General features: G+C 48.0%; 1 protein-coding gene across 4 annotated transcripts in view; it reads left to right on the top strand.

Annotated features, from left to right (window-relative positions):
• Nucleotides 1–18,829, top strand: part of DNAJA3 (DnaJ heat shock protein family (Hsp40) member A3) — a 32,162-nt gene extending 13,333 nt beyond the window's left edge. The window contains exons 6-12 of one of the 4 annotated variants that reach the window (XM_059037444.2): nt 6,665–6,812; nt 8,071–8,135; nt 9,613–9,741; nt 10,253–10,368; nt 11,130–11,227; nt 16,880–16,996; nt 17,605–18,829. In XM_059037444.2, the coding sequence (XP_058893427.1) occupies nt 6,665–6,812; nt 8,071–8,135; nt 9,613–9,741; nt 10,253–10,368; nt 11,130–11,227; nt 16,880–16,983 (660 nt within the window). In that variant the 3' untranslated portion in view covers nt 16,984–16,996; nt 17,605–18,829. Of the gene's footprint in view, nt 1–6,664; nt 6,813–8,070; nt 8,136–9,612; nt 9,742–10,252; nt 10,369–11,129; nt 11,228–12,985; nt 13,255–16,879; nt 16,998–17,604 lie in introns of those variants that run through there. The other 3 variants (XM_059037445.2, XM_067012836.1, XM_067012835.1) reach the window with 3 other exon arrangements.
• The last annotated feature ends 1,778 nt before the right edge of the window (nt 18,830–20,607 follow it).

Raw genomic sequence — 20,607 nt, forward strand, 5'->3', positions numbered from 1 at the left:
CAGTCTATGATCTTGCATAGTATCTGGTTGTCATATCTTTTGTCTCCTTTAATCAAGAATGACTTCTCAGTCTTTCTTTTATGACAACTGACATTTTTTAGGATTACAGACCTGCTTTGTAGGATGTCCCTCATTTGGGTCATCTGATGTTTTCTCCTGATAAAATTCAGTTTATTCACTTTTTGCAGAAACACCAGACATGTAGTGCCTTTTTTTTTTTTTTTTTTTTTTTTTTTTGCGGTACGCGGGCCTCTCACTGTTGTGGCCTCTCCCATTGCGGAGCACAGGCTCTGGACGCGCAGGCTCAGTGGCCATGGCTCACGGGCCTAGCCACTCCGCAGCATGTGGGATCTTCCCGGACCGGGGCACGAACCCGCGTCCCCTGCATCAGCAGGCGGACTCTCAACCACTGCGCCACCAGGGAAGCCCATGTAGTGCCCTTTTCATGGATCATGTCAGGGGTCAAGAGGTGTCAGTTTGTCTCATTAATGGTGATGTTACGTTTGTTCACAATCAGGTAAGGTAGTGTCCACCAGGTTTCTTTATTATAAAGGTACTATTTTTCCCATTGAAATTAACAAGGAAGTTGTGAGGTACCTTGACACTATATAAATATCCTGTTCCTCATCAAACTTATACCCAGTAGTTACAGCATCCATGGATCAGTCTTGCCTAAATCAGGGATTACTGTGACTGTTGCTAAATGGTGATTTTCTTTTTTGTTTTTTAAGTTTCTTTTTTTTGAATTTTTGAATTTTATTTTTTTATACGGCACATTCTTACTAGTTATCTTTTTTATACATATTAGTGTATATATGTCAATCCCAATCTCCCTAAATGGTGATTTTCTGATTGCAACATCCCTTCTTTGTTTATTAGTTGTCATTCTACTGAAAGGAAGAGCTTTCTCTTCTCCATTTATTTATTCATTCTTTCATTCATATCAGTATGAACTCACGGATTCTTATTTTATTCACTGAGCTGTCATTAGTATGACTTACTTTGATGCTCAAACTGTCCCTGACTTGGCCTGTGGAAGTCTCTTCTGGCTGGCTCCTGTATTCTTTCGATGTGTCCCCATCATTCTTTCAGCGCTTCCTTACTTTCTATAACAACAGGATATTCTAGACAACTTGTACTTTCCTTGCCACACCCTGGAAAACCAGTCGTTTCTCCAAGGAGTCCTGGTTACTTTTACTGTGGGATTTAGAAACCAAGATCTGTGCTCTACGTGTGGTCATTGTGCCTGTAGTGTCACTGCTTCCAAGACTTTTCAGCAGACTGAGCCAGGAAAAAAGGATGTATTTGTGTGTATGAGCACATGTGCATGTGCACATATAGATACATATTTCATAACTATGTTTCCATATTTTTCATATTATAGATGTATATAAACACATATGTTCACACTGATCCATCCACCCATCATCCACCTGATAGTTCCACTTCCAGCCCAGCATCACAAGGTTTATTTAGTCTTCTGCCTATCCATATTTGAAACTAAATAATAAAGATAAATTATTAATTTCTAATAAAGAGAAATTTGGCTCTGATTATCCTCTAAATTTACTCATTTGCTCAATCCTATAAGACACAAAAAGTAGTTTCAGAATTGTTACTCATACCACTGCAAAAAGAAGTCCTACTTAACTGGCATTTAGTATTTAGAGTTGTTTTTAACCTTTGGATTAAGGGTATATAGTTAAAATACTGTGTCCAGCTTACTTAGATCACTTCTTTTTCTCCCCCTTCACCATGATTATTTGTTTGAAATGCAGTTAGGTTTCCATTGAGCATGTTTGTATTCCATTTAGATGGTTTTTTTTTTTTTTTTTTTTTTTTTTTTTTTCTTTTGGTACGCGGGCCTCTCACTGCTGTGGCCTCTCCCGTTGCGGAGCACAGGCTCCGGACGCGCAGGCCTAGCGGCCATGGATCACGGGCCCAGTCGCTCCGCGGCACGTGGGATCTTCCCGGACCAGGGCACGAACCCGTGTCCCCTGCATCGGCAGGCGGATTCTCAACCACTGCGCCACCAGGGAAGCCCATAGATGGTTTTTTTAAGGGAGTTGGGAAGTTCTCCATCACCCACCTTTAAAATCAAATCATTGTTCATGGTATGTGTGTGTATGGGGGGATAGAAGTTGTCTTTGAGTGCAGAAAATCATGAAAAAGGAGACAAAAGTCACTGATAATCCCACCACTGTTAGTATTTTGGTGTGTTTCCTGCCAGTTGTTTTTTGTTTGTTTGTTTGTTTGTTGGGGGGTATAATTGTTTTACAATGTTGTGTTAGTTTCTACTGTACAGTGAAGTGGAGTTCCCTGTGCTATACAGCAGGTTCTCATTAGTTATCTATTTTATACATATTAGTTGTATATATGTCAATCCCAATCTGCCAATACATCCACCCCCCCCACCTTGGTGTCCATACATTTGTTCTCTACGTCTGTGTCTTTATTTCTGCCTGCCAGTTGTTGATTAGGAATGTCATTTCCGTTTTATATTAGCTAGTTTTTGAATAGGCTGTATATGCAAATCATTGGAAATTCAGTGGGTACAAATTGAAAACTCTGAAAGATAAGTATCCCTCTCAATCTTGACTTTTAGCCATTGAGTTCCACTCTCCAGAAGCATCCTTTTGTCTTTCTGTATGCTAGTCTCTGTGTGTGTGTGTGTGTGTGTGCGTGTGTGTGCGCGCATTTTTTTATACCAGAGATAGAATACAATTGTTGGCACTGGTTGTACCTTGGTGTTTTGTTTTGTTTCTAGTTCTCAGTATGTTTGGGAAATACTCTGCATTTATAGCTGTCTCAGTCTTTTTTTTTTTTTTTTTTAATGTTTGTTTATTTGGTTGCACCAGGTCTTAGTTGTGGCAGGCAGACTCTTTATTTGTGGCATGCGAACTCTTAGCTGCGGCTCGCTGGCTCCTTAATTGTGGCATGCAAACTCTTAGTTGCGGCATGCATGTGGGATCTAGTTCCCTGATCAGGGTTTGAACCCGGGCCCCCTGCACTGGGAGCATGGAGTCTTCTTATCCACTGCGTCACCAGGGAAGTCCCTGCCTCAGTCTTTTTATGGCCACTGTATTCCTTTATATGGACACATCACCGTTTGTTTAGCCAGGCCCCTGTTGCTGGATGGATACCTTTGAATAGTGTCATTCCTCATATTCATTTTTTGAATATACAGGTATCTATTATGTGTGAAGTAGAATATCTCTTCTAAGATTTGAGAGCCATTGTTTTTTTGCATGTATTCCATCTTTTGTCCTTCTTTGTATTAATTGGTCTTTTTCTTATTCATTTGTAGAAGCCCTTTATAAATTAATTGAATTAGTCCTTTGCCAACAATTTTAGTTGTATTTGTCTTTTGACTTTGAATATATTTTTGCCTATTTGTATTTAATTTTCAACGGTTGAGACTCATACATGCAATTTTTCCCTTTTTTCATTTATTATAATGAAAGCATTTTTCCATATCTTTAAATATATATATATACTTTTTTGCTGTACGCGGGCCTCTCACTGTTGTGGCCTCTCCTGTCGCGGAGCACAGGCTCCGGACGCGCAGGCTCAGCGGCCATGGCTCGCGGGCCTAGCCGCTCTGCGGCATGTGGGATCTTCCCGAACTGGGGCACGAACCCGTATCCCCTGCATCGTCAGGCGGACTCTCAACCACTGCACCACCAGGGAAGCCCTTTGAATATTTTTAAGCATTCTTTCTGATGGCTAAATAATAGTCCACTAATGGGTGTGCCCAGAGTTACCTGTAAATACTCCTACCCCTTAGTCTGAGAAGGTGAAGTTGTGCTTACATTCCTCTAGAGGGCGCTCATGGAGAGGATGAGGATTCCTGTGGTTACAGTTTTGTGAGTTGAGTTGCTGCCACTTGTTACAGATACTTTTTATTTTATTTTTTATTTTATTTTATTTTTGGCTGCGCCAGGCGGCTTATGGGATCTCAATTCCCCAACCAGGGATTGAGCCCGGGCCCTCGGCAGTGAAAGCTCCGTGTCCTAATCACTGGACTGCCAGGGAATTCCCTACAGATACTTTTTATTGATCCTATTTCCCTCTCACTTCTAAGGTCCTTTCTCCAAGGCCCTGAATTTCTATGACTTTCTTTTTTCACATTTCTTAGGTGAACATTGAGATAAGACAAGCTGAAGTGTATTTCTCTCAAAATGTAATGTTTGAGATTGGGAAATAAAATTTGCGAGACATACGCTAAAGGATTAGTATTCCTAATATGTAAAGGGCTCTTTCAGAATAATGAGAAAAAGACTAACAGCTCATTAGAAAAACAGGTCAAGGTGAGAAGAGGAAATGCAAGTGACCAGCAAATGTTTATTGCTGGTGATCAGGGAAGTGCAGGTGGAGCCAAGGAGATGCCTGAAGTTTGCCACACATTTCAGAGGTGGGTTCAGGCCCTGCTGACAGGCCTGTGGGACGTGGCACTCGTGTGCACTGATGGTGGATGTGGAAACCTCCCTGGCCTTTGGGAGTGTCAGCTGCAGTGGTTGTTCATCTGCACATATGCCTCTCTCTGTGGGGATGTAGCCTATAGATCACACCTGGAAAATAGCACATGTACAGGGTGTCCCTTGGAGCCTGTGTATAATAGGAAAGGACTGGACAGCCTCAGTGACCACCAGGAGTGAGTTGTCTGAAAAATACACTGATGAGGAATGCTCTCTGAGATTATTAAATTGTTAAAAACAAAATAGCAAAAGCCACAGAACTGTGTGCACGGTATGCAACCTGGGCTTATTGAAAACTTGTAATGCACAGATGGATGGCTTGAAATGTGTGTCTGTAAAGGTAGGATACACAAGAATATCACTACAGCTGTGCATCTATGGAAGGTACCTTGGAATGGTTAGGGGCCAGGGGTGAGGGGGACATTTAACTTTTCACCGTACCTTCATTTTTTACTTTAGAATTTTTTTAAAAAAATAAATTTATATATTTATTTATTTTGGGCTATGTTGGGTCTTCGTTGCTGCACATGGGCTTTCTCTAGCTGCGGCAAGCGGGGGCTACTTTTGGTTGCAGTGCATGGGCTTCTCATTGCAGTGGCTTCTCTTGTTGCAGAGCATGGGCTCTAGGCGCATGGGCTTCAGTAGTTGTGGCGCACAGGCTTAGTTGCTCTGCGGCATGTGGGATCTTCCTGGACCAGGGCTTGAACCTGCATTGGCAGGGCGTTTCTTAACCCCTGCACCACCAGGGTAGTCCGTGCTTTAGAATTTTGTACCATACGCACATAGGACCTTTTCAAATGAATATAGCACATAAAATTGTATTGTATTTTTTAAAAAATCTTTTTATTTATTTATTTATTTGGCTGTGTCGGGTCTTAGTTGCAGCATGTGGAATTTTTAGTTGCGGTATGCAAACTCTTAGTTGCGGCGTGCGGGATCTAGTTCCCTGATCAAGGATTGAGCCTGGGCCCCCTGCATTGCGAGTCTTAGCCACTGGACCATCAGGGAAGTACCTAGCACATAAAATTTTAAATTTAATAAATATTTGTCCTAGCAAGTCCACCTTTGGGAATCTGTCTTAGAAAAAAAAAATTAAGACATCAGAACAGAAGGATCTATGTGAAGAGATTTTTTTCTTCACCAAGACAAAAATTAAATATTAAAATGGAAATTGAAATCTATATATATTGGTCTAGAGGAATGTTCATGATGTATCATGAAGATGAAAGGGAAAGCAAGTTGCAGAGTGATAGTATAATATATTGTCATTATAAAATTTTTACTTAAAAAGTTTTTTATGGAGAGAAAGAATGAGTGAGCAAGTTATGGGAAAGAACACTTCAAACTGAGCTACCAAGAGCTGGTCACCTTGGGAGTCAAGATGAGGGGGGAGATTAATAATTTTTTTAATGTATGTCTGTATCCTTTGATTTGCTATAACAACAGGTATTTGATAATTTACCAAGAAAAAAAAACTCAAGGATGTTAGGTTAAATGAAAAGGTAACCGATTTCCAGTGCCCAATGAGGAGCTGATAGGAGTGGCCACAAATTGTAAGGCCTCACCAGCTGTGCGAGGGGCTGGGAGCCAGGGAGGCTCCTGGAGGACTGGGTTGGGAGGGCCTGGGGGGGTGGGGAAGCAGAGACCCCTGGGCGGGGAGCATGAGTAGCACCAGTGCCTGTGAGAGGAGCTGCTTGCCTCCTTGCTCCCAGGGTTCCTGTGATGGGGGCTGGGGACAGTGGGGGGCCCTGGGAGACAGGCCAGTGCTGCTCCTCCCTTGGAGTGGGCAATGGCAGCTCTGGGTGGGGGTTGCATCCAGTCGTCACTTTCCTCTTTCTTGCCCTGCTTTCCCAGCTGTCCCTTTTGTAATGGGGGTCGGGTACTCTTTTTAAAGCATATTTGCTCAGCTCTCAGGAGTTTCGGGAACTTCTGTAGAGAGGCAACGTCTCATTTTTCAGCCTCATATAATCAGGTTTGTGGTTTGGGATTCAGAAGTCGGTGCACTGTAGGTTAGATTAACAGTTTGAGCTCCTGCACCTGTGTCTTTAGGCAGTATGTCTTAGTGCATGTGCACGCAACATGTGAATCTTTGGTGAAATGTTTCTCATGCACATTGTAGTCCCAGGATCTCGCTGTCAGGGTTTACCGGTGTCTAAGGGTCCCGTTTCTCTTCTCCTTTTTATCAGGAAACCATAAATACAGGCCCTTTTGTGATGCGCTCCACATGTCGGAGGTGTGGTGGCCGGGGCTCCATCATCACGTCTCCCTGTGTGGTGTGCAGAGGAGCAGGAGAAGCCAAGCAGAAGAAGAAGGTGGTGATCCCTGTGCCTGCCGGTGGGTCTGGGGCTCCTCCACGTCCAGGGGCTGGGAGCCGGGGCCATCGTGTCCTTGTTTCTGGAGCCCAAACTCAAGGAGGAACCAGGGTCTCCTTGCATTTTCCTCTGCACCAGTTATCCTTAAAATCTGCACACGTCACGTGGGGAGATGGAACCCGATGTGGCTGCTCTGCTTCTGTGTGAAGGACTCCCCCATCTCCTCCATCTTCTGTCCCAAGGCCAATGTCATCCCCACTGCCAGCCCAGCGGGCAACACCACCCCTCCTCCTGCCCCCAGGGCCAGCTTGTGGCTGCTCTCCCTAACTGGCTCCTGTTCCTAGGGTAGTATTTCCACTGTGAGGTCTAATAATGTCTCTCACCCTGTCGAAGACAATACAGTGACTCTCGGGCCAAGAAATGGCCTCCCCTTCCAGCCCCTGCTGGTCTCAGCCTTCCCCTTTTTTTTAGTCTCCCCCTCATTACCTGCCTTGCAGCTTCCTGACTTTCACGTAGCCCCTGCCTCCCAGAATAGAGCCTTTGCATACACCATTCCCGGTACTGAAGCTCACTGTCAACCTTCTTTTCAGTAAGTTAACTCTGTTCTCCCGGAGCTCCCAGCTCAAGTGTCACTTCCCCAGGGGAGCCTTCTGGAACCTTCCCTGTTCCTTAGATGTTCCTTTGTCTGGAGTTGCGATCTTTTCTTTCTAAGAACATGTCTCTGTTTGTAGTGATACATTTGTTAGTGTTGTTATTTGGCTAATAGCTGTCTCCCTGATTAGACTCTAAACTCACTGAGATACTAGGTGGACCTGGCAGTAAACCAAAGAAATGAATATAAGGGGCTTTTGTTCAGTTATCAATTATTGTATGTTGTACCTTTGGAAAGTTAGTCTTGTTTTAAGTTATACTTGTTGCTACCTTCAGTAGTTGTGTTATTCCTTGTTAACAAGAAACAGAAATGAGGGGCTTTCCTGGTGGCGCAGTGATTGAGAGTCCACCTGCCGATGCAGGGGACACGGGTTTGTGCCCTGGTCCGGGAAGATCCCACATGCCGCAGAGCGGCTGGGCCCGTGAGCCATGGCCGCTGAGCCTATGCATCCGGAGCCTGTGCTCCGCAACGGGAGAGGCCACAACAGTGAGAGGCCCGCGTACCACCAAAAAAAAAAAAAGAAACAGAAATGAGGAAGTTGGTGGGTTGTAAATGGATCTAGCATAGAAAATGCCTTGGGAGGTCCTAAAATAAGCGTTCTGTTTTGAACTTTTGTTTTTACTTACAGGAGTCGAGGATGGCCAGACTGTGAGGATGCCTGTAGGAAAAAGAGAAATTTTCATCACATTCAGGGTAGGTTCTCTGTTTGCACAGCTTCTGTCAGGCCCTTGCTCTCCTGCAGAGGGTACGGCCCAGGCTTCTCATAAGAGAGGTAGGAGCTTCACAGAGTGTCTGGCCATCTGAGCTTCCAAGGTGAGCAGTGGCCACTTTGGCAGGGTGATTAAACGTGTGTTACATCAAGCTTTTGTGTTAAATGTGGAGAGAACAAAGTTTCCTCGAGGTGTTTACAAGTTGGACTCATAAAAATACAGAAAACATCTCCTTGTATTTTTTATTTAGGTATCGAATTGTTCATAGATACAATAAGTGCCAAAGCTACAGTTTTACGTACAGTGTGTGCAGGGCAAACCCACTTTTCTGAGGCAAGGGAAACATGAGAGGAGGTGGCTCCTTCTGCCAGCGATTCCACCGGACGTGTACCCAAGGAGGTGCAGTTCACAGAGGCAGAGTGTGTGATAGCCTTGTTAACAACAGCGAGACAGTGACAACAGCCTGCTGTCCTTGGAGAGGGGAATGGTGAGTGGTCTGCGCTGTGGGTCCAGGGCACCTCAGAGGAGGCTCGCGCTACACGTCTCAGCATGAGATGTCCTGGGACTTCTCAGTTACAAACAGGGAGAGAGCAGTTTGCAGGATGAGGGAAGGAGGTCATCTGTGTAAAATTTTAAACCATGTGAGGTGGTGTTATGTATTGTTTAGGGGCATGTAAACATGTAGGAAAAGTAAACAGATGCTTGTAGGAATTATACCTACTAAATTGACCTGGTTACTCTGGAGAGATGAGCTGGAGGTGGGGAGAAGTCACCTGTGTCCTAATGTTCTGTTACCTAAGCTGGGTTGTGGAAACACCATGTGTTATTTACTTTGCTGGTTTACGTATATGTGAAATATTTCATAATTTAAAACAAAGAAAAAATAAAGTAAAGGGTGAGTCTTGTAGACTGAGAAATCGAAGACAAAGGCAGCAGGCTGGAAGCCAATCTATAAGGAAGGCTTGGTAGAGAATTCAGATTGTTCGCAGCTGATAATAGAGAAGAAAAAAAGAAGAAATCACTGGAAGGCAAAGAATGTCTGACACACAAAAAATAGTGCTTATAAAATCAGAATAATTCCAGTGTTGCCAGTCTGACTTGAAGGTAGTTTGTACCAAATGACTCTTTGGAAAGTAAACTGTTTTTGCCTTTGTAGATTGTATTAGTCTGTGTTTCTTTATACTTTGCAATAAAGAAAGATTTTTATTTTTTTTAATGTTCAGAAGCTGATTTTACTTTTTTACTTCCCTCAACAATTGAACAGCTTGATCTGAGATGACACTCTTGCGTTGCAGTGAAGTAAGAACCTGCCCTGTAACTCCCAGAGCCTGGGGGCGTGGTTGCTTTGGTGAAAGTACATTCTCTCCCTGACGCTGTGCTCTGAGCTGCTGAGATGCGTCTGTTGCCCACTTTCCAGAACGACTTCTCTGAGCGTAACCCCCTCTCGTGCTTGGTTGTAGGTACAGAAAAGCCCTGTGTTCCGGAGGGACGGTGCAGACATCCACTCCGACCTCTTCATTTCCATAGCTCAGGCCATTCTGGGAGGCACCGCCAGAGCGCAGGGCCTGTATGAGACCATCAATGTGATGGTAAGAGGACAAGCGTGGCCTTGCCACCCTTGTATTTCCTTGTTCTTTTTTTTCTGAAACAGGAAATGGCTGAGAAGTGGCTGGAACCTGGGAACAGCCAGCCTGTCGGGAATTTGAGGAGACAAGCTGGGTGTGGGGGGGACGGAGGAGTGTTGGCCATGCCTTGGGTGTGACTTGGCAGGTAAGGCAGCTCCTGGGCCATGTCCACTGCTGCCGGGCCGGGGAGCGGCCTCAGTGGTGCCCTAGTTGGCTCTGCCTCCTCCCAGGTCTCGCTCTCCATGCTCCCTCACTTCTGCTCTGGGCTCGCCGCCCCAGACTCCCTGCCTTCAAGGCCATCACAGGCTCTGCTCGGGATGGACCTGGCTTAGCCAGTTTCTGTGTGGTGTCTGGTGGGTTTGGTCTAGAAACCTGACTGGAGTTCTTTTTGGGAATAAGATTGTCTTCATGTAGTGAAATGTTTTCATTTGGGCAACTGGAAACCAAGGAAAACCAGAGATTCCTTTCTTTATAGATTCCCCCTGGGACTCAGTCAGACCAGAAGATTCGCATGAGTGGGAAAGGCATCCCCCGGATTAACAGCTACGGCTATGGAGATCACTACATTCACATCAAGATCAGAGTTCCAAAGTAAGCACCGCTTAGCTGTGGTGAGGCCCGCCTGATCTCTGCAGCTTTCGGCACTGGGCAGGATCCGCTTGAGGGCTTCTTACCTGCTGAGTTGGTGCTGAGCGGCATGGTGGTTCAGCACCAAGCCTGACTGCCCAGCCTGTGTGACTCTGCTGCTATAAGCGCTGAGGCTTAGGCGGGTTACTTCTCCCTCTAAGTTAAGTGTGTCCTGCCTGGGTGCTCCTTCTGAAAGTGGACATAATACAAAAGCTCGACCTCGTTGAGTTGCTGGAAGATTAAAGGAATAACCCATAGGGAATGCTTAGCTATTGCTGCTGCTGTTGATTTTGTTATTATTGTTCTCAGGTTGCCTGCCATCTGGTGGGAGAGACCTATAACCAGATAGTGGTGGGTGATGTCTGCGGTGTCTGGGAGAAAAGTCCAAGCAGGGAGCTGTGGGCATCCGGAGCAGGGCATGTCAGACTACGCTTGGGAGGACTGGGTTTCCAGCCCTCTCTTTAATTAGATCATTTCCATTTTGTTCCCCCCTGTAAACTATCTAGCATAGCCACAGTGGCAGTTGTTTAGAACAAGTTAGGGTAGTTCAGGAGGTTTATTTTACAGAAGCTTTGAGGGTGTGGGCTCTTGGGTTCAGGGTGTGTCCTGTGCCTGGGTTGCGGGTCTTGCATTTCCCACACGCAGCATGGGGACTGGCCACATACACGTCCTTTAAAGAGCTGCCCAGAGGAAGCACTCTGACACTGACTGTGCTTGGTCCACAGGAGACTGACAAGCCGGCAGCAGAGCCTGATTCTGAGCTACGCTGAGGATGAGACCGACGTGGAGGGGACAGTGAATGGCGTCACCAACACAAGCACTGGTAAGTTGGCCCAGCGACCAGTGGGAGCCCCCAGCCCCTCGGAGGGTGGATGGTTCAGAAGCGTGTTGGGGTTTCCACTTGGGAAGAGCAGAGTAGAAAGAGGGGAGCTGAGGGCTAGGAACGGCAGGGACAGCCGTGCTCCAGAGTAAAGCTGCTCCCCCTTCCTCTGCACCTGTGCTGCTTGCCGGGCTTAGCAAGTTCCACGATGCTTCCTGCCAGGTAGGAGCTGTGTGTCTCAGAGGGCTGCTCTCCTGAGTTCTATCCTTGGTTCTGCCACTTGCCTTGTGACCTGGGCACATCCCTACCTGAGATCACCTTGTAACCACTAAAGGATAAGATGGGTTGGGAGGCTTAATGCATTCCTCTCCCAGAAAGCTTCTCCAGGATTTCAGAGTGTCCTGTAAACAATAGCTACTACAGCAATGAAGGACCGTCGTCACATTACCCCAAATCTGCCTGTTCATAGCAGGCCTAAATTCTGAATTCCTAGGACAATGAAAAACAAAACACCTTATTTACCCTGAGCTTAAACATCATAGGCCCTCTGCAGAGTGGAGTTAAATATTGGTGATTTGATACCAAAATGCCCACAGGCAGCTTTGGCCACGGGAACCTCGGCCACAGCCCTCCTCCCATGGGATGGGGGTGCTCTGCTGAGAAAACGCTGTTCTCTGTCAGTTGGGCCTCTGCTGGGGCCGGGACAGGCCGTGCCAGGCCGTGCCAAGGGTGAATTGGCTTCAGCTGCCCAACATGTTGCATCATTTTGTTTTTGTCTGGGTCCTGGATCTGCCTCTCACCTTCTCAGAGCTTGAATGGCATTAGATCAGTGTATGGTCATTCAGAGCAGGTGATTGGAGTGGGGGCTGGGGACTCGGTCTTGCAGCCTCGGGGTAGGGGTGGGGGTTCCAGCAGCAGTAGCCTTTGCGTGGACTTGGCTGAGCTCCTGTTTTGTTTTTGTTTTTTGTGTTTTTTTGACTGTGCCACGTGGCATGTGGGTTCTGAGTTCCCAAATCAGGGATCGAACCTGCACCCCCTGCATTGGAAGCGTGGAGTCTCAACCCCTGGACTGCCAGGAAGGTCCCCTGAGTTCCTATTAAGTCCAGGGACCAAGTCCTCCATGAAAGAGCAGCTGCCACAAATCCTGTCTCTGCCCAACTAGGCACCAAGTGGACACTTATTTTAGTGGTTTGGTTCATAGCCTTTTTTCATATTTTCTGTTAATATCCCTTGAACTAAAAGGAAGTGGGAATGGTTGTTCCATGTAACTCTACTTATGCACCTCTAGCTTCTTCCTGAGTCCCAAATATTTCCACAGTCATGGAGCATGTGAGATTTGTTCTGCAGCCAGCTCTTAGCTGTGCCCCCTCCCACATTGGGAACTTGAGGTCCACCTGGGCCTTGTTCACTATATTTGAATGTCAGGTATTAGTCGTCACCAGTTGTTGTCTTCAGTCCCTTTCTGAGAGCTTAAACTGGGAGTTGATCATGCAGTCAGCTTATGAGTGTTCTTAGAACTGTCATTACTTTCATGGTTCTTTGTCCCGTTAGCTCATTCCCTGTCCCCTTGTTCAGCCAGGATTTATTGGGACTCTCCTGTGTGCCAGACACTTCGCCAGTTCTTCCTTTAAATGTTTATTGACATAATTTTGCTGAGTATAGCGTAACTTTAACATAGGCATTGGATGCATTTGTGAAAAGTTTATAAAATAAAATGAGTATGCCGAATTACTACTTTTTCCACTTCTGTTGTCATTTCAGAATTGTATTCCAGTGGGAAATTTGGCTGCCAGACAATTCTTTAAAAGGCATTTAAGAATCTTAGTAATGGCTTCAAAGAATGCATTGTCAGTCATTCTGCTACCTGGGTGTGGTTAAGCCTCTTGTTACACTGTGAAGAAAGTTACCTTTGCGGTGGGAGTGTGAAAACACACCAGTGTACAAAATTCCCCTCCTGTCAACTTCCTTAAGGTGACTCCTGTTTATTTAAGTACAGCCTGAATCTCTTTTATTAAAGTTTTACTAGAAGCAGTTGCTTGCAGTCATCAGTGGTTCTTGGGCTAAAGTGTCACTTTTTAATAGCCTCTGAGTGAGATAGTCATCGGAGATTGTCACTGCAGATACAAACAGATTCCTGGGTGTCTTTGCTTTCATTACGGGGAAGGCATTTGGAATAGTTACAATTATGTAGGAAACTGACCTAAAGTTTTTGGTGGGTTTAGTATCCCTTGTTTACTTTTGTTCCCTCAAGCCCCTGCTGAAAACCTTAATGTCTGACCCTGGCTTCATTCCAAGTCTGTGAAGCAGAAGACCGTAGTGAGCTTGGGACCCTTAGTGCTCTCAGGGGCCTGGGGTGCTCTGAGATTACCACGTGGCCTTTTGGGTTTAGAGACAGTGTGGCTCATTGTTTGTGTTTCTGGATCATCATTAATTCCTGTGACAACCCACATACGTACACTGAGCTGTCGTGTAGGAGCCTGTTCCATAGCTCGTTATTTGGGGATCCCACTGCGTTCTCTGCTCTGACAAGCTGACAGTTGACTATAGAGCCCCCTTATCTAGGCAGGGTGGAGGCAAGAGGAAGATGAGGGAAAAGACATTTTAGTGGAACAAGGGGTGCTCCACTGGCTCAGTCTGTGGGTGTAGACGGCTTAGGGAGTCAGGCTGTGAGTATAGACCCGCACCTCTTCCTGTAGGGTGGGTCTAGTCCTCAGAAGTCATCCTGGAGTCTTGTTGGCTTCTGTTTCTTCAAACAGATGGTCACTGAGCATTTGCCATGAGATAAGAAGCAATGCACAGAGAGACAGCGTCCTTGCCCCATCCAGCTTACAGTGTGAGCGGGGAGGACAGGGCAAGCACTGAACCCCCAAATAAGTGTTAGACCTTGCTTATAACACTAGGGGTTTGTGACTGTGGAGAAAGGTGGTACACATTCCCAGAATGAATGTTACCTGGTTATTCTTCACTTTGTAAAGAGCCATCAAACACTTATGACTGGGAATCACTGCCTGTAGGCCGGGAGCGTGTCTTCTTTGAATCCCCTGCGTGTGCACAGTGCCTGTTAGCTGAGTTTATTTGAATTCATTTTCCTTCTGAGGGATGGAAACGTAACCCCTGCTTGGGCAAGCTGCGTGTGGTCTGATAGAGGAGTCCTGTGCCTCGGGTCCGACCTCTGCCTGAGGTTGGCTGAGCAGCCCCTCCGCTCTGGTCACCTCCTGAAGGTGTGGACTGGAAACGCTCATGCAGTGCCTATGCAGCTGGAGGGATCATGGGCATTTCCTGTTTATCCTAAGTGCAGGAATCATGTGCCAGCTTGTATTCTATAATGAGACCAGAAGGTACCTGAGTGCTCAGGACATCCTTTAAGGACACGTCCTTCCTCCCCAGGGCCAGAAAAGTGATGTAGGTATAGACTGCATCATCTGTGTGCAGAGGCTCACAATTTATCCCTGACTTTCGGTTCAGAATTTTTTTTTTTTTTTTTTCCGGTACGCGGGCCTCTCACTGTTGTGGCCTCTCCCGTTGCGGAGCACAGGCTCCGGACGCACAGGCCTAGTGGCCATGGCTCACGGGCTTAGTTGCTCCGCGGCATGTGGGATCTTCCCGGACCAGGGCACGAACCCGTGTCTCCTGCATCGGCAGGCGGATTCTCAACCACTGCGCCACCAGGGAAGCCCCGGTTCAGAATTTTAAATTCAGTGCTTAAATCCTTTGATGTCCCTGTCAGTAAGCCTTATTCCTGAAGGAGCCCACATTTAAAATAGAGATAAGAATGTGTTCTGGTCACAGGGGGTGAGAATTTCCAGTTGTGTCTGTGTTCTGTTGTTTTGTTTTTCGGTTTTGAATCGTTAACCCACTCACTTGGTATTTATTCTGGCTCTCCCAGACTTTGGCCAAACACTGTGGCCCCGGGGCATGACTGCAGGGACAGCAGAGTTGGGGTGGGGGTGATGGTGGTCGCTGAGTGTTTCTGTGCCCCATTGTGACTAATAGTTAAGAGCTTGGGTTCTGCTATCAGATGATTCAAGTCCCAGCTCTGCCATTTTTAGCTATAAAGCCTTAGGCAAATTTCTTCACTTCTGAGCCTCAGTTGCCTCATCTATAAATTGGGGATAATAGTAGCATCTACTTTATAGGGTTCTTCTGTGATTAAATGAGATCATGTGGATAAAGCATTTGGCACGATACCTGGCACATGTTAAAAGCTGCATCAGCAGCAGTAACTCATAGTGTGAGGTGCACACACACACAGACTTGCTGTCCCCTCACCAAGGATATAACAAAATTCAATACTTTTGCCTTGCCTTGCTTTGCCTTGTCCGAGGAGGCCCAGGAAATTTCTGGTTTGTGGATTCCTTTGTGTTAGGAGAGTCCTTTTTTGTTACTTAATTATGTAAGAAAAGGGGACGTGAAGGACTGAAGGAGGGCACATCTGGCCTTGTAAACTGTGGCCATGGATGCCTCTCACGGGGGCCTACTGCCTTGATTGTGCAGTGCCCGTGTCCTCACCTGGGGGAGCCCTGGGCATCGGGCTTTTGTAGTTGCTCAGACCTCTGTCAGCACATTCTTGTTTGGGTCCACCGCTATCTCTCTGAGGACATTCCTGACTTAGGAGAGCACGTCAGGTCCAGAGGACGGCCTGGGGGGCTGTACCCAGGACAACCTGCCCCACCCCTGCTGGGGGCCTGTTGCCCAGAGCTTTGGGCCTCTCACCAACAAAGGTGTCTTAGACTGAGATCTTGGGGACGTGACCATTTTGTACCCTCTACACGCTGTACTTGATGTACATCTTCTAGCATGTTGAGATGTGCTAATTCTCCTAGCACAATGAAAAATATTGAGTACTCCAGCTCATAACAAGTTGGCCCTCTGCCTCGTGGTTGGCAGGTCTTTAAAACGATGTGTTTGTGCAGCAGAATTGCTCTCAGTGGGCCCTCAGGAAACAGCAGATCAGCTTCCCTTTATCTGGAGCATTTGGAGCCAGATGCTTGCCCAGTGACACACAGGGTCCTCGGCTGCTGTTGTCATAGATGAGAAGTGCGCATGTCCTGGGATCCCCAGGTGTCCCGGAGACGGTTTGTTCGCACCGATGGGCTGTGGAAGCTGGTCGGTTGGTCTTGGTGTATGTTCTTCACTTCTCAGAGCCCGTGAGCGAGAGCCTGGACTTTGGCGTCTGACTGCTTGGGTCTCATCTCGGGCCTCCTGCCTGCTTACTGGCTCTGTGACCTTGGGCATGCCACCTAATCCCTTTGCGCCTCTGGTTTTTGGTTTTTTCATCTGTGGAATTTACGTGTAAGGTTAGCCTAAGGATTGAACGAGCTAATGTGGATGCCGTGTGGCCTGGCCCAGAAGACATCTGGCACTTGGCTCTATTTCTATTACGCTTGTTAAGGTAGAGACAGCTCTTTTTTATCCTTTTCTATTTCTTATCTTCCTCTCGAGGGCTAGTGACTCGAGCAATTGAGATGCTCTGAAGTGCTGAGTCATCTGACAGGCAGGGCAGCCCTGGCCAACTGGGGTGCAGCCCCCTCTCCTCTCCGGGTGGCGCATGGTGGCTCCTTGAGTGGCGAGCCCTGGGTGGCCAGGCGGGGCCTGGGATGGGACACATGGAGGTGTGCGCCCTTGACCCCAGTTCTCTCTGCTGTTTGTGCCCAGGTGGCAGCACCATGGATAGCTCCGCAGGAGGCAAGGCTAGGCCTGAGGCTGGGGAGGACAAGGAGGGATTCCTTTCCAAACTTAAGAAAATGTTTACCTCCTGATATCCCAGCCGAGGTAGGAAAACCCCTGAGGTTCCTCCCCTTTTCGTTCCACTCTGTGAACTAATCCGTTTTCTGTCACTTTAACCAGTATTGTCCCCCCACACCCAGAGTTGAAGAGGTTCCAGTCTCAGGCGTGGTGTTTCTGGCTCACCTCAGAGCCAAGCCTCAGCCCATGGGGAGTCACCTGGTAGCGCAGGGCCGAACCACAGATAGTAGCCACTTCTGCGGCTCCACTTCCTGGAGAGGTTGCTGCCTCCCAGCCCTCCTTCCACCAGCTCCTGGGGGCTCTGTGTCCTGCCGTGGTGAGGACCAGGTTGCCCACAGTCACAGAGGGCCAAGTCATTGCAGAGCCAGGCCTAGAACTCAGATCTCCCCAGTCCCCGCCCTGTCCTGCCTGGGAGGTGTGGGGAGGTGTCAACCTTGGTTAGGGCTGGGGTGGGGGGCACTTCCAGGAGTCCTGCTTGCTCACTGTGGTGTCTTGGGACTCACTTTTTACTTGTGCTGGTCCCTGGTGGCTGGGGCTCCTGGTGCAGCTCCTTCCCAGGGATGACAGAAGCTCACCAACAGGGCGTGTTCTTCCTGCAATGCCAGTGAAACGTAACTGTTTGTGTCTTGGCTCAGGAAAACGATCCACTGGAAACTAGGCCGGGAGCAGCAGCCCCTCCTTGTGGCCAGGGCATCTCAGATGCAGGAGGATTCCACACAGCAGCACCGAGCCCCTGCCTGCAGAGGCCCTCTGGACCACCTTGGAAACAGCAAAATCATGTGACAGTGCACCTCTCCATGGAAGGGTCATGGTGGACAGCCCCTGGGCAGTAAGGCTTGGCAGGTCTAAGGGCTGGTAGTTTCCTATCCATGGGTAGGTAACTTGGTCTCTTCTGGCTCCAACAGAGTCAGACAGCTGGACATTTCTTGCAGAGCTAAAACTCTGATTTGGAATCAAATGTGGTTAAAGAATTAAAGGCCATGCTTACAGCTTAATAATGAAGCCTTAAGCTGTGCCGAGTTGTGAAGTGATTAATTTCCCTCTCAGCAAATCTCTGGGAGGTTCCAGAATGAGTCTTTCCTGACAGGGTTGTCTTTTCCAGGGACCTGGGGCATGGACGCCCCACTGGTGTCATCCACCCCTCAGCGGGGGCATATCCTACTAGAGTTCGTTTTAATTCCTAAAGGTACTAAGCAGCTGGAACATGGGGGCCTTGGGGGCCTGGGGTGACACATATGAAAACAGTCCCTGGAGATGCTACTCTTGATCACATGGGCCATGATCTCTGTCAGGATGGATAGTCCTTCCTCCCACCCCACTTGGGGTGGCCCCTTGTCCCTTGACAGTTGAGTTCTGTTGTTCTAATCTGGTGTGAGTGGAGCTCCTGCCCTTCTGCTGGACCACAGCCAGCCGTGGCCTGGGGCCGACTAACGGCCTCTTAACCCAGAGCCCTGCCCTGCTGCCTGCCAGGGCCTTGGTTCTCAACACTCACAGTTGGCCTCTGTTTTCAGAAGTGTGTTTAAATTATTCAGTGCTAAGAATCATCGTCTTTTCCTGATAAACGTTTGTTCAGAAAAGGAGAGCACAGTCTCAGCAGTTGAAGGTTCTCCGCTATTCAGCCAGAGCAAAACACTGTTTTGCCAGCCTTGGCTCGTAGGATGTGTGGGTTCCATTGTTTTCAGATCCCCCCGGCTGTGGTAAGACAGGTTAATGGAGAACACTTCTGATTAGTTCCCTTTTTGTTTTCCTTCATAATTTACTAAAATAAAGCATCTACTAGTGCCTGCTCTAGGAATGTAAAATGATTCTGTATCAATGTAAATAAGATTATCTACTGCAAAGAGATATTTAAAACCTAAATTGTCGTCATTTCTTCGTTGAAAGAGTTCAGACAGCTTTCTGCAGGCGGCCCAGCAGGGGGTTACTGGTGGTCACCTGCCAGTCAGGCCACCCCACGTCTCTGCTGGCCTTCCTGGGGCGGCTGGAGGTGGCTGTCCTAGTCCTTGGAGTCACGTGCGCCAAGGATGGGTGGCCCTCTGACAGGCGCTGACCCTCTCCAGCCCAGATCCCAGAGTGGGGAGGGTGCTGATCTGACGAATGTTCTAGGGTTCGGTATGTAGCTTTTTCTTTGGGAGCCTGCAATTTGAGAGACATGCAGTGTGGCCTACTTAGGTCCCTACACGTCACCACCTCCCTCACTAGATTTTTTTTTTTCCTCCATTATTTTCAGAGGAATATTAAGGTATTTTTTTGTGTTGCAGTGTTAGTCCGGGCTGTCTCACAAAAGCCTAAGTGCTGTCGTGGCTGGAGTGGGCCCCGAGCACATAGCTCTGCCCCACTCTGGGTTCTGGGCTGAGCAGGTTGAGGTGTGAGGGCACTTGCTGGGTTGGGTGAAGAGGCTGGGAATACCTGTTGGGTGAGAAAGGGGCTCAGTGACTCCCTGCCAATTTCCAAACTTGTCCTTCATTGAACAGAAGTTTGTCAGGCGCCTGCTGTGGACTCAGTATGGTCCTGAAAGGATCCTAGACCTCAGTATGGGCCTGGAAGGATCCTAGATCCCCAGGGTATGGCGGTGGGGAGCTAGATGGTTTCTCTCGTGATAGCTTAGGTTTTCTTCCTGGAGAAGCCAACTGAAGTCCCACTCATGGCCTGTCTTCTGAAAGAGCCTAGACTTTGAAAGGGAAAAGTGGATTTTCTTTCTAGCGAGACATCTTCATTGCTGTACTGAGGCGTCCTTCCCTCAGATGGTCAGAAGGTGGCGGGGCAACATCTGTAGAATCAAGCCCCACTCAAGGCCTGGACTGGATTTGGCTTATTCCCACAGCTGGATCCTGAGACATGTCTCCAGACAACTTTGCAGCCTGAGGTGGGGCTGGAGCGTGAGGTGAGGTATTTAAAAATACAAAAGAGTATCTCCAGGTCCCTGAGCCTCTGGGGATTGAGAGGAGAGGTAGATGGTGTGAGCATTTGCTGAAATGTTTGGAGCGTGGACAAGGGAAGGCACTGGAGGCTCGCAAGGCCTGACCATGTTGGCCCAGGGGAGTCAGACACTGCTTCGCACAAATGCCCTCATGTTACCTTCACAACAGCCTGGCCAGGGGGCACCGGGTGAGCAAACAGACCCGAGAGGCTCGGCAACGTGTCCATGGCCTGCTGCTTGTGGATGAGGAGCGACTGGAGCCTGGCATCAGCTCCCTGCAGTTCACCCTGGACCTGGACCTGGACCTGGACCTGGACCTGGACCTGGCACAGCAGGCTCTCCCCAGGCTTGGTACTGACCAAGGGCTGCTCCAGGATCTTAGCACGGTGAGTCACAGCCCCAGCAGGTGAGTTTCCCACGCAGGGGCCTGGGGGACTTGGGCGTCACAGGGCTGGACACAGATGACCTCTCATGTTCTCTTGCTGATACGGGTGGGCTTGGAAGCCCATGTCATCATGTCCTTTTCCTCCTACCCTGCTTGGGAGGCTGCTCCCCTCAGACCGCAAGCTGTCCCTGTCCCACTAAAGTGGGTCCCTCCTCCAGTGTTCATCATTCCTCCTGCTCTCTGCAGCCCTATGTCAATCTGCAGTTGTTCTGCAGATTTGTATCTGGCTCTCCTGCTAAACCAGGCTCAAGGCAGGGTGCATACTTTTCTGGT

This window comes from Kogia breviceps, chromosome 14 (assembly GCF_026419965.1).
Source record: "Kogia breviceps isolate mKogBre1 chromosome 14, mKogBre1 haplotype 1, whole genome shotgun sequence".
Lineage (NCBI taxonomy): Eukaryota > Metazoa > Chordata > Mammalia > Artiodactyla > Physeteridae > Kogia > Kogia breviceps.